Raw genomic sequence first — 14010 nt, 5'->3', positions numbered from 1 at the left:
GCACCTACTGTATGCCAGGCACTATACAGGATCCTGAGATCAAAACAAACCAAATGCTTCCCTCCTGGAGCTGACACGTCCATAGGGAAGAAAATGTTATAGCCCCAGTACTCATGGTCACCTCTTTGCAAGTCAACTCAAAGTCAATGACCCGGACTCCTGAGCCCTCCACTGAAGCTCCATGAGGCCAGTGCCCCTGTCCCGGGCACCCACATGTCCACAATGCACCGCTTATGGTCCTCCACTTGTTTCCCTGCTTTTGGTGATTCTGGAGATATAAGAAATACCATATATCTTTGGGACAGACAAATGGTGCCACCAAGTAGAGGGAAACTGGGGTTCCGTTCCAGAGGCCTTGACATGTGACGTGAGCATCTAGATTGGACAGGAAGCCCAGGCTTCTCCATGGGAACCTGCCCCAAGTGTATTAGTTTCCTGTGGCTGCTGAAACAAATTGCCACAAACTAGGTGGCTTAAAACAACAGAAATGTATTGTCTCACAGTTCTGGAGGCCAGAGGTCCTAAATGAAGGTGTCAGCAGGCTTGCCCTGGAGTCTCTAGGAGAGAATCCTTGCCTGCATCTCCCAGCTTCTGGTGGCTCCAGGTGCTCCTTACCAGCAGCTGCATCACTCCACCCTCTGCCTCTGTCTTCATGTGGACTTCTCCCTCATGTCTCTGTGTCCCAAGTCTCCCTTTACCTTTCTCTTATAAGAATCCTTAACATTGGATTTATACAGGGTGATCTCATCCCAAGATCCTTCAGTTAATTACATCTGCAAAGACCCTTTTTCCAAATAAGGTCACATTCACAAGTTCTCGGGGTTAGAACTTAGACCTATCTTTTTTGGAGGTCACCTTTCAACCCACTGGCTCTGCACTGTGAACATGCATGGGTCACACACACACATGCACACACACATACACACACACCTGAATACAGCTGGATATATACCAACAGGCATTCCCCAAGTACAGCTGTTCCCCTTGTGCAGCAGATCTGATACATATTCAGTTACATACTTGCCCTTTAAATTTTTTTTCACTTACGTTCAAATCTGGTTATGGGTGATTAAGAGTGGACTTATTTGTAGAAATCTAAAAAGTAGGTGGCTCCATTTTTCAAAAGGAATGCTCTCTTCATGAATGCGGATCAGGTTTGGACAGGCAGAAATACACCACACGGATAAGTTTTTAAGCATATGCCTGAAATCTTTGAAAGACCTCACTATCTATCAAAGCCACCTTCTCCGTCATTAGAAAGCTGTGGGTTTTTTGGCATTGGGCCAAAATCTAATTTCCTGAACCATCTTACCTGTTGGTGCTCCAGCACCATGGGGGTGCCCAGCGCCTTGTGTCCCCCCTGCTACATGATGGCTCTCTGGTGTTTGAAGTCGGCTTTGGTCTACGCCTCTCCAGGCTAATTTTTTAATTAGCTTAAATTAATGGCAGTTCCTGGGGAGCTCCAGCCCCAGTAAAAGTGGCCTGAATTATTCAAAGATTTGAGTGTTTCAAATGCCTGTTTATCCTAATTAGCATCTTAGCTACAACGGTGCCCTCTGCCTCTAAGGAGCCACATTTTAACATGTTCCATATTTTAATGGATTTTCCTTGAATGAACTGTTTAATCAAGTGAAGACACATTTCATGAATGAATAGAAGTAAATCTATAATTATACACTTTAGTCAGGTAAGAGGAGTGACATTTCGGCACAATTTGTGGCTATATATAGCGAGTGCATTTGAATGACAAAGTAGGTTACCTCAGCTTCCATAGGAGAGCTGAGAATTCGCTTTGCTCTCAAGTTCATTTCGTAACCTAATTAGAATTTTCAGAGTTGTAAAGTGCATGTGGTGCAGCCCTGGTTCTTCCCGTCTTCACCTGGATCTGTGCCTTTCTGGATGGTTCCTCTGCTGGTGCAGTGGCCTCATTAGGGAAGTTGTCTGGGGAACTACTGGCCATAGAAGCCAAGTGCCTTGAGATCTCTGGAGCTCTCTGCAGCCCCCAGCCACTGGCTGTGAATTTCACTTGCCCATGGGAGCCTTCTCTGTGTGGGACAGGTGGTCTGAATGCGGTAGCAAGTTGCTGTAATAATCTGCTTCTCTCTTCTCCCTTTCTTGCTTTCTCTCTCATGTCCTCCTGCCTCCTTTCCTTCTCTCCATTTTCTCCTCTGTCATAGTCAGGGTCTGCTTGGGGTGCTAAGGGCCAGGAGTAGAAGGGCCTGGGGATTAAAGAAGAGATGTACCCACTAGAGGGGGCAGGAGAGAGCTGGGGAGCAATCCTGGTGCCCTGGGTCTGGAGGAGATGGGGACAGGAGGCTCGGGGGTTTTCAGGCAGGCTGGCAACAGAGCCGAGAGCTTAATGATTCTGTTGCTCTTACCCCTAATCAGTAGCCACTTTAGCTACACATTGGAAACTCCTGGAAAGCTGTAAAAACACAGATGCCTGGGTCCTATCCCAGAAGTTCTGATTGGTTTAGGATGCAGCTAGGGCATTAGCAGTTTCTAAAACTCCCCAGGTGATCCCAACATGTAGTCCCAAAGTCTTTAGGTGACAGCAGCCCCAGCCAGCATCCTGACCACAACCTCCTGAAAGACCCTGAGCCAGACACCCCCAGCTCAGTTGCTCCCCATTCCTCATGGAAACTGTGGGGGACCGTGGATGCATATTGGTTTAAGCTGCTAAGTTTTGGGATAATTTGTTGCACAGCAGCAGATGGCTAATACAGATTATTAGTTATTCTGAATGTACCCCCAAGCCGATCACTTCTTGCCACCTCCCGTATCGTATCATCTAGCCTCCAGAATCCCTCGCCTGGACCATTGCTGGAGCCCCTCCCTGCCCTTCTTCTTCCCCTCATGTCCCTGCCCCTCAGTGGTCTCACAGCAGCCTGAGCAACTGTTTCAAATCATCGTTCTAATAATGTCACTCCATCACTTAAAACCTCATCATGGGTTACCACTGTGCTTAGGGCCAAGATCTGGTCCTTCATGTGAACTGGAAGGCCTGCCCGGGCTGCCCTCACCTACCTCTTTCTCAGTTCATTCCGACAGCCTCCCCCAGGCCCTGCTTTAGGTTCTGCATTAAGCCCACTGGGACATTCTTTTAGTTTCTCCACCAGCTCCCCCCTGTCACAGGACGAACACATGCTGCTCCTCGGCCTGGAGTCCTTCCCCCTGCCATACCTCCTGGTCTGGGGCTGACTCCTCTGCTACAGCCTCTCCCAGAAGCCTGCCCCTGAACTTGAGTGCCCTTGTCTCAGTGAACATTTACACATTCCCTGGGACAGTCAGCTGACAAATGCCTCTTGCCCTCACTAGACAGAGATCCAGGAGAGTGAACAGTTTTGGTCATCGTTAGAGGCCCGGTGCTATCTCAGATGGTTCCTGAAACGGAAGAGATGTCAATATCAGAAATGAATGAGTGGGTGAATAAGTGAGTGAATGAAGGAGTGGGACTGGTAGGGACAAACAGAGCCCATTCTGGAAAATCCAAAGTGGTGAGTGGCTGCTCGGGAAGGTGCTTAAGCCCAGAAGCCAGGCAGTGACTGGGCATGAGAGAGAATTTCAGTCCCAGGAATGAAGCAAGAGCTCAGATTGAGAGCCTGAGGTCAGAGAAGGTCCCTTGCCAGGCTCACTGGGGGCTGCATCCCAGGGCTCCTGACCTCAGGCCCCTCACCTTGCATCCATGGAGGGCAGGAGTGTCCAGTACCAAGCGGAGGATCCATAGGAGCCAGGAGTTCACTGGCCCTACCTGTGGGTAGCAGGGAGTTGCAGGGGATGGGAGCCTGGCAGGGCGTGCAGATACAGTCCTGGGGCCCTAAAGCGGAGACAGCGTGGATGGAGAGAACACACTGGCCCACACAGTGATTTGGCCCATCAAATCACTGCATGAGGCAGCGGGTCATGCAGTGATTTGATAAACCCAAGGCTGGGTGATTCTAGAGAGAGGGCAGTGCCTGACGTCCTCTGGCAGCTGTTCTGTGTTTAATGGAGAGGTGCAGGTTTCAGAGCAGGGAGGAGGCCTTGCAATGGAGTGGCACTGTGGCCTTCTCAGAAGTGGGGACCAGCCTCCCTAATGGGACAGTGTGGACCCACATTAGGCTTAAACGGGTTACATGAACTCAATTAAACGCTGAGTGAGAAGATTCTTCTGAGTCATTCGTTTACCTACACTCTTTTCCCGATTCCATTTGCTTTCCACCTTTTTCTCTCATCTCCTTTTCCTCCTCCAACCCCTCCCCTTCTCCCGCTATGTCTTGCAGGCATGGATAAAGACTGTGCACTCCCATGCCTAGTGTGCGGACGGAGGTTGTGTGCTCAGTCAGTTGCAGGAGCGAAGCCATTGTGATGGCTTTATTGGAGTGACAAGTCCCTGTCACTCTCTTCGCCCACAGCCCCGTGAACCAGCTGGGAGGGAGGTTGTGGGCAGACACACTCATCTCTGCTGCTCTGATGGCTGATCTGACCTGGCGGCATTTTCTCCCTGGTCAGCATGAGTGGGGCTGTCCTTACTGCTGGCTTTCCCTCAACGCCACGGATTTCTCCTGGCTCTTAGCTTTATGAAAAATGTGGGACTTCCTAGAACTTGAAGTCTGAGTTGAAGTATTAACAGTCTTGCATTTGGCTGTTTGATTCCCAAAGCTGCACAGGAGCCTGAGGAGTCATTGGTTTCACCCTTTGTGACCTTTACACTCTCCAGCCGGTGCCCATGGTCTCCGTAAAGGGCTCTTGGTCCCTGTCCTAGTCACACCTCTCTCCTCTGAGTGTGAACCACTTTGTCGCTACCCTGATGAAGGCAAGCAGAACTGAGCCCAGGGCTCTATGTGTGGTCTGAGATGGATTGCAGAGGGATTGTCCCTTCCTTCATTCTAGATGTGATACCTTTTAAAATATAGTTCCTGGCCAGGTGCAGTGGCTCACGCCTATAATCCCAGCACTTTGGGAGGCCAAGGCAGGTGGATCACTTGAGGTCAGGAGTTTGAAACCAGCCTGGCCAACATGGCGAAACCCCGTCTCTACTAAAAATACAAAAATTAGCTGGTCGTGGTGGCGGGTACCTGTAATCTCAGCTACTCGGGAGGCTGGGGCAGGAGAATCGCTTGAACCTGAGAGGCGGAGGTTGCAGTGAGCCCAGATCATGCTGCTACATTCCAGCCTGGGTGAAAGAGTGAGACTTTGTCTAAAAAAAAAAAACAAAAAACAACAAAAAAAAACCAGGGGGTGGTGGGGTTCCTAGTCTTAATCACCCTTTGTCAGTTGCCTTGCTCAGTTAATACATTCTGGTCTCTTCTAACCAAGGGGAAAATATCCAAGCCATTAAAATTTTTTTCACACAATTATCAATCATTTACTTAAAATGTATCCTGCTTCCTTTAGAAGGTATTTCTTTAAACATAGAATTACCTGGAGAGCTTGTTAAAACATGGGGTGCTGGACCCCACGCCATAGTGTCTGATTCAGTAGTTCTGGGCAGGGCTGGAGAGTTTGCATTTTTAGTAAATTCTCAGATGGTGCTGGTGTTACTGGTGCAGGGGCCACTGTTTGAGAACCACTGCTTCAGGGACATGCTTTCTGGCACGAACTCACATGAATGGGCCACACCCGTTCTTGTCGCCGGGGTGAGGAGGAGGTGTCGAGTTAACAACTATTGCCTCCAAGCCTCTTACCGCCGATTATTTATTCCAGGGGCTCTGACCCATCCGTTCCTCTCCATGCCAAATGTTTTCAGCTCCTTGTGGATTTGTTCCTTGGCCAGGTCCTGGATCCGCTGTACCAGAAGCGGGGAGAGTTTTCCCTTTGGGTAACCCCAGAGGCCCTGGCCTGTAGGGAGCCCAGTCCTTCCTCACCTCCCTCCCAGCAGCCCTGGGTGCCTGCTCACAGCTCTCCTCACTGCCTGTCAGTCTGTGTCTCCTGCCCTCCTGGGGCTCCCTTCCAGGTGAGGGGCAGCCTTATGACCTCCCCTGCCCATCATTTCCCATCTCTCCCCATCCCTCTCAGGATGCCCAGAGCTTTCAGCAAATCAGACTCCTGGTGGCTGCCTCACTTGGCCCAATATGCAGATTAGGCCCCCAGGGGCACCCCCTGCCATACTTTGTGTGTGTGTGTGTGTGTGTGTGTGTGTGTGAGAGTATGTTGTGTGTGTGTGACTGTATTTTATTAGGAATTAAGAGTTTTTCCTTTCTGAGAAGAACATACTTCTATTTTTATACAGGAGATTAATAGATAAAAGGAAATCATTTTGCAGAAATGAAATTAATGGCAAGACATTGGCTCCAGTTTTTGTTTGTTTGTTTTTGTTTTTGTTTTTTGAGACAGTCTTGCTCTGTTGCCCAGGCTGGAGTGCAATGGTGCGATCTTGGCTCACTGCAACCTCTGCCTCCCAGGTTCAAGTGATTCTCCTGCCTCAGCCTCCCAAGTAGCTGGGATTACAGGCACATGCCACTACTGCCTGGCCAATTTTTATATTTTTAGTAGAGACGGGGTTTCGCCATGTTGGCCAGGCTGATTTTGAACTCCCGACCTCAGGTGATCCAACCGCCTTGGCCTCCCAAAGTGCTGGGATTACAGGCGTGAGCTACCGCACCTGGCCTGGCTCTGTTTTAAATAAGAGATAACTGCAGTTACAGAAGGAAACCCAGGTATTTACAAATTTTCTTAGTAAATCTTCCATCAGTGTACTAAAGGGTCTTTCTACCCACTTAAGGAGCATGTAAATTTTTTTCCCTTGTGAGGAAGATCTGTTACATTGTTTCTTTTCTATGCTTTTGTTACTTTAAAATGTCATTTATAATGTTACTGATTGCCTCCATTTGCTTTCCCCAGAAAGTCCATTAGGATAAATACTTCAGGTGAGCACAGACTCCTTAGTGCTGAGATTCTGGGCGGTGAGTGGCTGACCTCACTGACCATCTGTTCTGGTCTGTTCTGGTTCCCTGGGCCTCTGAAACTGTCCACATCTGGCAGAATCCAGAAGAGCCAGCCAGGACTGGGAATCACACTTCAGTTTCCTCATCTGTGAAATGAGGGGAGGGATGAGATGACATCTAGGGTGTGTTTTGTCCGTTTGTTTTGAGGTCTGATCACCTATAAAACGTTTTATTCTGCCATGTTTATATATAGCTTTCATGCACACATTAGTACACACATGTGGATACCCAAGCCGCTGCTGCCTTGATGCTTTGCCATTTGCCTGGGAATGATCACTGCAACTTCTAAGTGGTGTGTCGAACTTTAGAGTTTACAAAGCCGTTCCACATCTTCAGTGTTTTTGGTGGGCCTTGAGTCAGCCCCGTGAGCTACTTGCTGTATTGCCCCCATCTTATAGGTGTGAAAACTGAGACTTCAGAGCTTGAGTAGTTTCTCAGAATGTGGGTGCCACGCAAGTGGAGAGCCAAGGCTTGACTGTGTGTTTCCAGGAGCTCACGCATTGAGCTCCTCCCAGGAGGGCCACGTGTGCATGTTTTCCCTGTTTAATAATGACTGTTGTTCCACGACACCCTCGTGATGCTCAGAACTCATCATGGGACCCACCTGTATCCAAAAGGATTTGAGGCAGCAGAAATAAACTCCAATGGAAAAGTTAACTTTCCCCCCGCATTGACTAGTCACCCATCTTCCATCAAGTTGAGGTAAAAACGAAGGATGGACAAGGATCACCCTGACTGGGACAGCGTCTTTCTTTTTACAAAACATTGATCGCAAGGCATTTCAAGCATTCAGAGTAAAATAAACACCCATGGACTTGCTAGCCGGAATGATTACATGTTCACATTGGCTCCATTTACTTCATGTTTCTCTCAAAGAAATAAAAGATGGCAGCTCCCATCACAGTCTCTTTTGTCTCCCTTCCTTGATGGTAACCATCCTGTGACATTTAGGGCCAGATTATCCAAAATGCTCTGATGGATACATTACAAGGATCCACCAAGTGTTGAAATAAGAAGTTCTTTTTTATTGTGGTACAATATACATAACAGAAAATTTGTCATTTTAACCATTTATAAGGGTACAGTTCAGTAGCAGTAAGTATATTCACATGTTGGTGCAACTATCACTACTGCATCTGCAGAACTTTTTTTTTTTTTATCATTCCACACTGAAACTCTGTGCCCATTAAACCATCACACCTCCTCCCCTCCTCCCCTCAGCTGCTGGTAACCACCATTCTACTTTCTGTCTCTATAAATGTGACTAATCTGAGTATCTCGTATGAATAGGTTATACAATATTTGTCCTTTTGTGTCTGCCTTATTTCACATAGCATGATGTCTTCAGGGTTCGTCCATGTTGTAGCATGTGTCAGAATTTTATTCCTTTTGAAGGCTGAATATTTCACTCTCTGTATATACCACAGCTCGTTTATCCATTCATCGAGCAGTGAATGTTTGGGTCGCTTCTACCTTTTAGTTACAGTGAACACTTGCCCTTATGAACATGGGTGTAAATTGTCTGTCAAGTCCCTGCTTTCAAGTTTTTGGGTATGTGCCCAGAAGTGGAATAGCTGGATCATGTGGTAATTCTATATTTACTCTTTTGAGGGGCTGCCGTACTGTTTTCCACAGCAGCGGCAGCGGCAGCATTTTACATTTCCACTAGCAATACACAAGGGTTCTAGTTTCTCCACATCTTCACCAACACTTGTGGTTTTGCTTTTTGGTAATAGCCATGCTAATGGGTGTGAACAAGAAGTGCTTAAAGCATCTTCTAAAGAGGAAGAAACTGAGGCCCAGAGAAGGGGAGGATCACATGAGAGGTTGAGGTCACAAGCAAGTCAGTGATACAGCAGGAACTAGAAGCTGGATCCCCTAACCCCAACCTAGTTCTTGCTACCAAAACACAAAGTCCAGTTTCCATCGCTCTATGTCAGAGGGTACGCAGCCACGGCCACAGGCCAGATACAGACTTTAAGTTTATGTGGTTCGGTCCTTACTTTTTTTTTTTTTTTTTAATTCAAAATAGTATCCACATTTAAAAATTAGGGGATTTTATATTTTAAAAGTCTGAATTTCTGATTTTCCCCCTAAAAATCAGAAGGTCTGGTAACCCTCAACCCACGTTCTAACTCAGCAACCAACTGTTGCTGTCTTTTGTTTTGTTTTGCTCTGTTCAGACAAGGTCTTGTTCTGTCACCCAGGCTGGAGTACAGTGGCATGATCATGGCTCACTGCAGTCTTGAACTCCTGGGCTCAAGTAATCCCACTGTCTTGGCCTCCCAAAGTGCTGGGATTACAGGTGTGAGCCCATGCCCAGCCCTATCATTCTGTAATGTCCTTCCACACAGGCTAGTTCACACACTGGCTGGTCCTGGTAACACTGGAGTTTGCAGCCCTTTGCTTTTCACATCCATAGATATTCCTCATTCTGTGTGTCAGTAGACACATAGTTATGTTTAACATCACAGGCAGGTTCCATACTTCTTTCCTCTTTCCTCTACTCTGTATTGTCTTTGAATATCTTAGCTATTTCCTCACCATAAAAGTGAAATAATGTTGCAAATAAATAATGCAACATATTAACAAAGACGTAATTGAATAGCCTGATTTGGAGACAGTGTGATGTGGTGGAGAAACACCAGCAAAGGTGCTAATCTTGACTCTTGCAGGAACTCCCTGGGCAATCTTAGAAAGTCCCTAACCTGTCTGGCCTCCTTGTATCCATGTGTCAGTTGCAGGGTGGGACTGGGGAATCCTCAAGTTTTCATGGGCCGGTCTAGTTAATAATGTAAAACAAAACCACTCACTTTGCATTGTCGGTGGAGTAGAGAAACTCGCTTTGCCCAGTTGACTTCCCCAGGATGACCCCTCTGAACTGACCCTTCCTGTGGTCCCCAGCACACCCACCCTCTGCTTTCTCTTTGCTGACAGGTGCGGAACGACCTGACTGGCGTTCTGTATGGCGAGGACATTGAGATTTCAGACACCGAGAGCTTCTCCAATGATCCCTGTACCAGTGTCAAAAAGCTGAAGGTAGGTGTGGCTAGCCACAGGGTGAATGGCAGACTGATCTGAATGCCCTGGGTGCCCAAATTACCTGACTATGAAAGAGCCTCAAGTATGGTCTGGGTCTCAAGTTCATTTCCACCTTGGCATCCCAGACAGGAGAAGCTCCCAGGAATTGGCTTCCCTTGGCTTTTCCTTCCTTGCTGTCCAACACTGGCCAGAGGTGCTGACTGCAGGTGCACAGCCACTGAGCACTTTCCTGATGGTTTTATATCTCTCAACACAGTGTCAGGGGCATGCAGGGCACCCATGATTATCATGTCTGTTTTGAAGAGGCACAGAGAGAGGAACTGTCTTGCAGAAAGACCACAGCAAAGAAGTCTTGTTGTTGCAGCTGAAAGCCCAGGCTCCTGACCCCTATCCGGTGATACTCACTTTAGAAACAGGGTCAACTAGAAGTTTCCCCAGTTGTAAGTCAGTCTCTAACTTTCATTTGTCCATTCATTCTGCAAACTCTTTCAAACAGCTTTTATAAACCAGACCCTCTCCTGGGCTCATAGACATCATCGGCCTTGACCTTGTCCTCATATTGCTCCCAGCATGGTGAAGAAGACAGAGAGACCTCTCAGGGGAAACAGGAACAAAGGGGCCTGGCAACAAAGGGAGGAAGTGACTCATCCCACCTGGGGAGAGGGCTCAGACAAGGCTCCATAAAGAGACAACATTTGGTGGTGGAGGAAGAGAGGGATCCCCTCCTACAGGAGCCCGGCATGGTAGGAGGGAAGATCAGAGGGTAGGGTAGGCATGCTCATCATGGCTTAGGATCAGCAGGAATTCCACAGAGGCAGAAGTACCTGGAGTGGGGTAGAAGGGAGGCTGAAACAGAAGTCAGTTCCCAGGAGCCTTGAATGCCAAGCTTAGAAGTTTGATCTTTTATCCTGGGGACTTCCTGGAGGTTTGTAAGCAGATGCCAGTGTCATCAGAGCTATCAGATTCCTCTTTCCCTCTCCTCCATTCCTTCAGGCACTCCCTTGAAGTCAATGGCATGGAGACCCCAGATGCCAACTGCAGATATGTCCCTTCTGTCTCGTGTGGGTCCCAGGTTACACCAGTCAGAGCAGGTAGCAGCTTACAGCAGTTGCCTTCTAAATCCTCCAGTTCACAGATGGGGAGCCCAAAGCCCAGAGAAGGGGAGCAAGGAAAGCAACATATCAGTTGTCTACCACCTCCTTCAGAGCAGACACGGAGCCTGTGGGTCACATTTCAGCCTCGGGAGCCTCTGCAGATGAGGACACAGTAGTCAGGGAAGGGCCTGTTTGACAGCCGAGGTGGCTGGAGCCAGGTCTCCCCCTTGCAGTGTCACAGGCTATGTGGGGCCTGGAGGATTCAGGGGTGGGGTGGCTGCTCTGCAGGAAGCATCTGGGGCAGGGTTGGGAGAGGAGGGGAGGGCCTGCAGCTGCGCTGACGTTCTCATGCCACACGCAGAGGCATCTCCCCATGCAGGGCACTTGAAATAGCTCCCTGAGCTCCAGAGGCCCAGCATCTACAGACTTTAATGTTTAAAGAACCTTTGTGTGCAGAGCAGAGATACTAGTTGAAAGTCAGCAAGAAACTGGGGATGAAACTGGGCTCTCTGCCCATCAACCAACCAACTCCAACAGAAGTAGCACCGACATTAACCATAATGAAAATAACAGCTGAAATAGCCACCTTTCCAGTGCATTGACCACAGGCCAGGCCCTGTGCAGAGCCCTTCACTTTATTTGCTCATTTCATCCTCCCCAAAGCCCTCAGATGGAGGGAATTTTTGTATTCCTGTTTCACAGATGTGGACTCAAGACTCAAAAAGGTTAGCAACTACCCCAAGACACCCAACTGAAAAATGGTGGGTTGGGATTCAAACCCATGTCTGGGCAATGTCATGGCCCAGCTTTCTCCACTGCCCTGCATGTACTTCTGAGAAAGGATTCTGGCATCACATAAGCCAGGAGAGCAGCACCAATGACAGAGTCCTCATCTGTTGGCAAAGGCTCCCCTCACCCAGACACCTGCACAGCTCCTTCTTGTGCCTCTTGCAGTCTTCGTCCAGTCACCCCCTTCTCCCAGAGGCTTTCCCTGGACACTTTATTTAAAAATTGAAATCCCTGTTCCTCCAACTCCCATTTGCCCCTTTCTGCTAATTTTCTCCTCCATTTCACTGATCGATACCTATTTTCATTTCCTGGGACTGCTGCAACAAAGTACCACAAACTAGGTGGTTTATAACTACAGAACGTGCTCTCCCTAAGGCTTAGGACTCTTCCATGCCTTTCTCTTGGCTGCTGGAGTCACCGGTAATCCTTGGCAGTTTGTGGCTCACCACTGCATCACACCAATCTCTACCACATATGGCATGTCCTCTCTTCTCTTTATATTGTCTTTTTAGGACACTGGTCATGTTAGATAAGAGCCTCCCCTATTCCAGTATGACCTTGTCCTAACTAGTTACATCTGCAATGACCCTGCTCTCAAATCAGGTCATATTCTGAGGTACGAGGGGTTATGACTTCAATATACACAATTCAACCTCTAACAGTATCTGGCCTTCTATTCATTTTACCTGGTACTTTATCATCTGTCTCCTCCCATTAGAATGTAAGCTCCAGGAAGCAGAAATTTCTATCTGTCTTGGTCACTCTTCTATTTCCCATCACCTAAACCCCAACCTAATTTGCTCAACTGTTTGTTGAGTGTGTGTGAATGAAATACCAAGTCTGGACAAAATGCACCAGAGGATACAAGGATATAATACTCAGGAATGACGGGAAGGTAGTTACTTTTGGAAACCTCAGAGGAAAAGCAAGTTTCTGAGTTCTTGTGGGTTAAGATGGAGAAGGAGGTACAGAGGACAGGCAAGAAAACCAGATATCAAATGGTAGAACTGGAATCTGCATTGGAGGTAGTAGAGAGCAGAATTAAAGCTAAGAAAAATAAGAAATCAATAAGGTGGAGGGCAAACTTGAGATACTTTCCCAAAATTCAGAGGAAATCGCCAAAGAGATCAATCCAGTGAGATAAAGGATAACAGTTGTGGATACTGGAGAAGGGAGTTTTCCTAAGGGAAAACCAGGACAAAAACAGAACCAAAATCCAAAGCAGTAGAAATGGTAGCAATGAGCACACCTACCATTCAGATTTTGGTCCCTAACACCATTCTCCAGTAAAAGGAACCAGGGCTCCTTAGACAAATGGCTGGTTCTATGGGGCAGGAAATAGACAAGATGATTCTGGGGTATTTTGTAACACCAGAAGGTAAGGAGTAATACACATACTGGTGGGGCTGTATCAAGGGAGTACAGTTGCTGATTGACAGAGCTCCCAGTGGCCAAAGCTGGAACAATTTGAACACGAAAATTAAAGTAGTATTAGAATATAACCCAAAGTATAAAGTAAATCTCCACCAGTTTACTCTTACGTAAATGATTGACTAATAAATGGGAGAGCATAGGCAAATCTCCTACACAGAAGAATTCAAAATAACTTACATAGATACCTCACACTCCAAAGAGGTAGGTCATAACTACACACTTCTTAAGTTACTTTGTTCCAAAGGGTACAGTAGGAAAAGAGGGGGGATAAAAAAGAATAACTTGACAGTTGAGAAACCTGACAAACGTTCCCTGAGCCAGGCAATCAAGGTCAACGTCAGCAGTGATAAGTCACATTGAAAGCTCCCTTGACATAATGTGACGGAAATAACTTTACCTCTGTGGTCTTCTTCCCCAGATCCCATAACCCCAGTCTAACCATGAGAAAAACATCAGACAAATTACAGTTGAAGGCCATCCTACAAAATACCTGACCAATACTCCCCCAAACTGTCTAGTTCATCAAAAATAGAGAAAGCCTGAGCCAAAAGGAGCTGAAGGAGGCATGACAACTAAATACAATGTGGTATATTCTAGATGGGATCCAGGAATAGAAAAAGGATGTTTGAGAAAAAGACTAAGGAAATCTGATTAAAGAATGGGCTTTAGCTAATAATAACATCAATATTTATTCATTGTGACAAATGCACAAAATGCTAATATAA

General features: G+C 47.2%; 1 protein-coding gene across 2 annotated transcripts in view; it reads left to right on the top strand.

Moving 5' to 3' along the window:
• Positions 1 to 14010, top strand: part of GABBR2 (gamma-aminobutyric acid type B receptor subunit 2) — a 416448-nt gene that overhangs the window by 202500 nt on the left and 199938 nt on the right. For both annotated transcript variants that reach the window (XM_021927328.2, XM_031654347.1), the window contains exon 4: positions 9864 to 9965. In XM_021927328.2, the coding sequence (XP_021783020.2) occupies positions 9864 to 9965 (102 nt within the window). The remainder of the gene's footprint in view (positions 1 to 9863; positions 9966 to 14010) is intronic.

Source organism: Papio anubis, chromosome 13, assembly GCF_008728515.1.
Source record: "Papio anubis isolate 15944 chromosome 13, Panubis1.0, whole genome shotgun sequence".
NCBI lineage: Eukaryota > Metazoa > Chordata > Mammalia > Primates > Cercopithecidae > Papio > Papio anubis.
The sequence above is the reverse complement of the archived record's forward strand: the minus strand, read 5'-3'. Positions and strand labels throughout refer to the sequence as shown.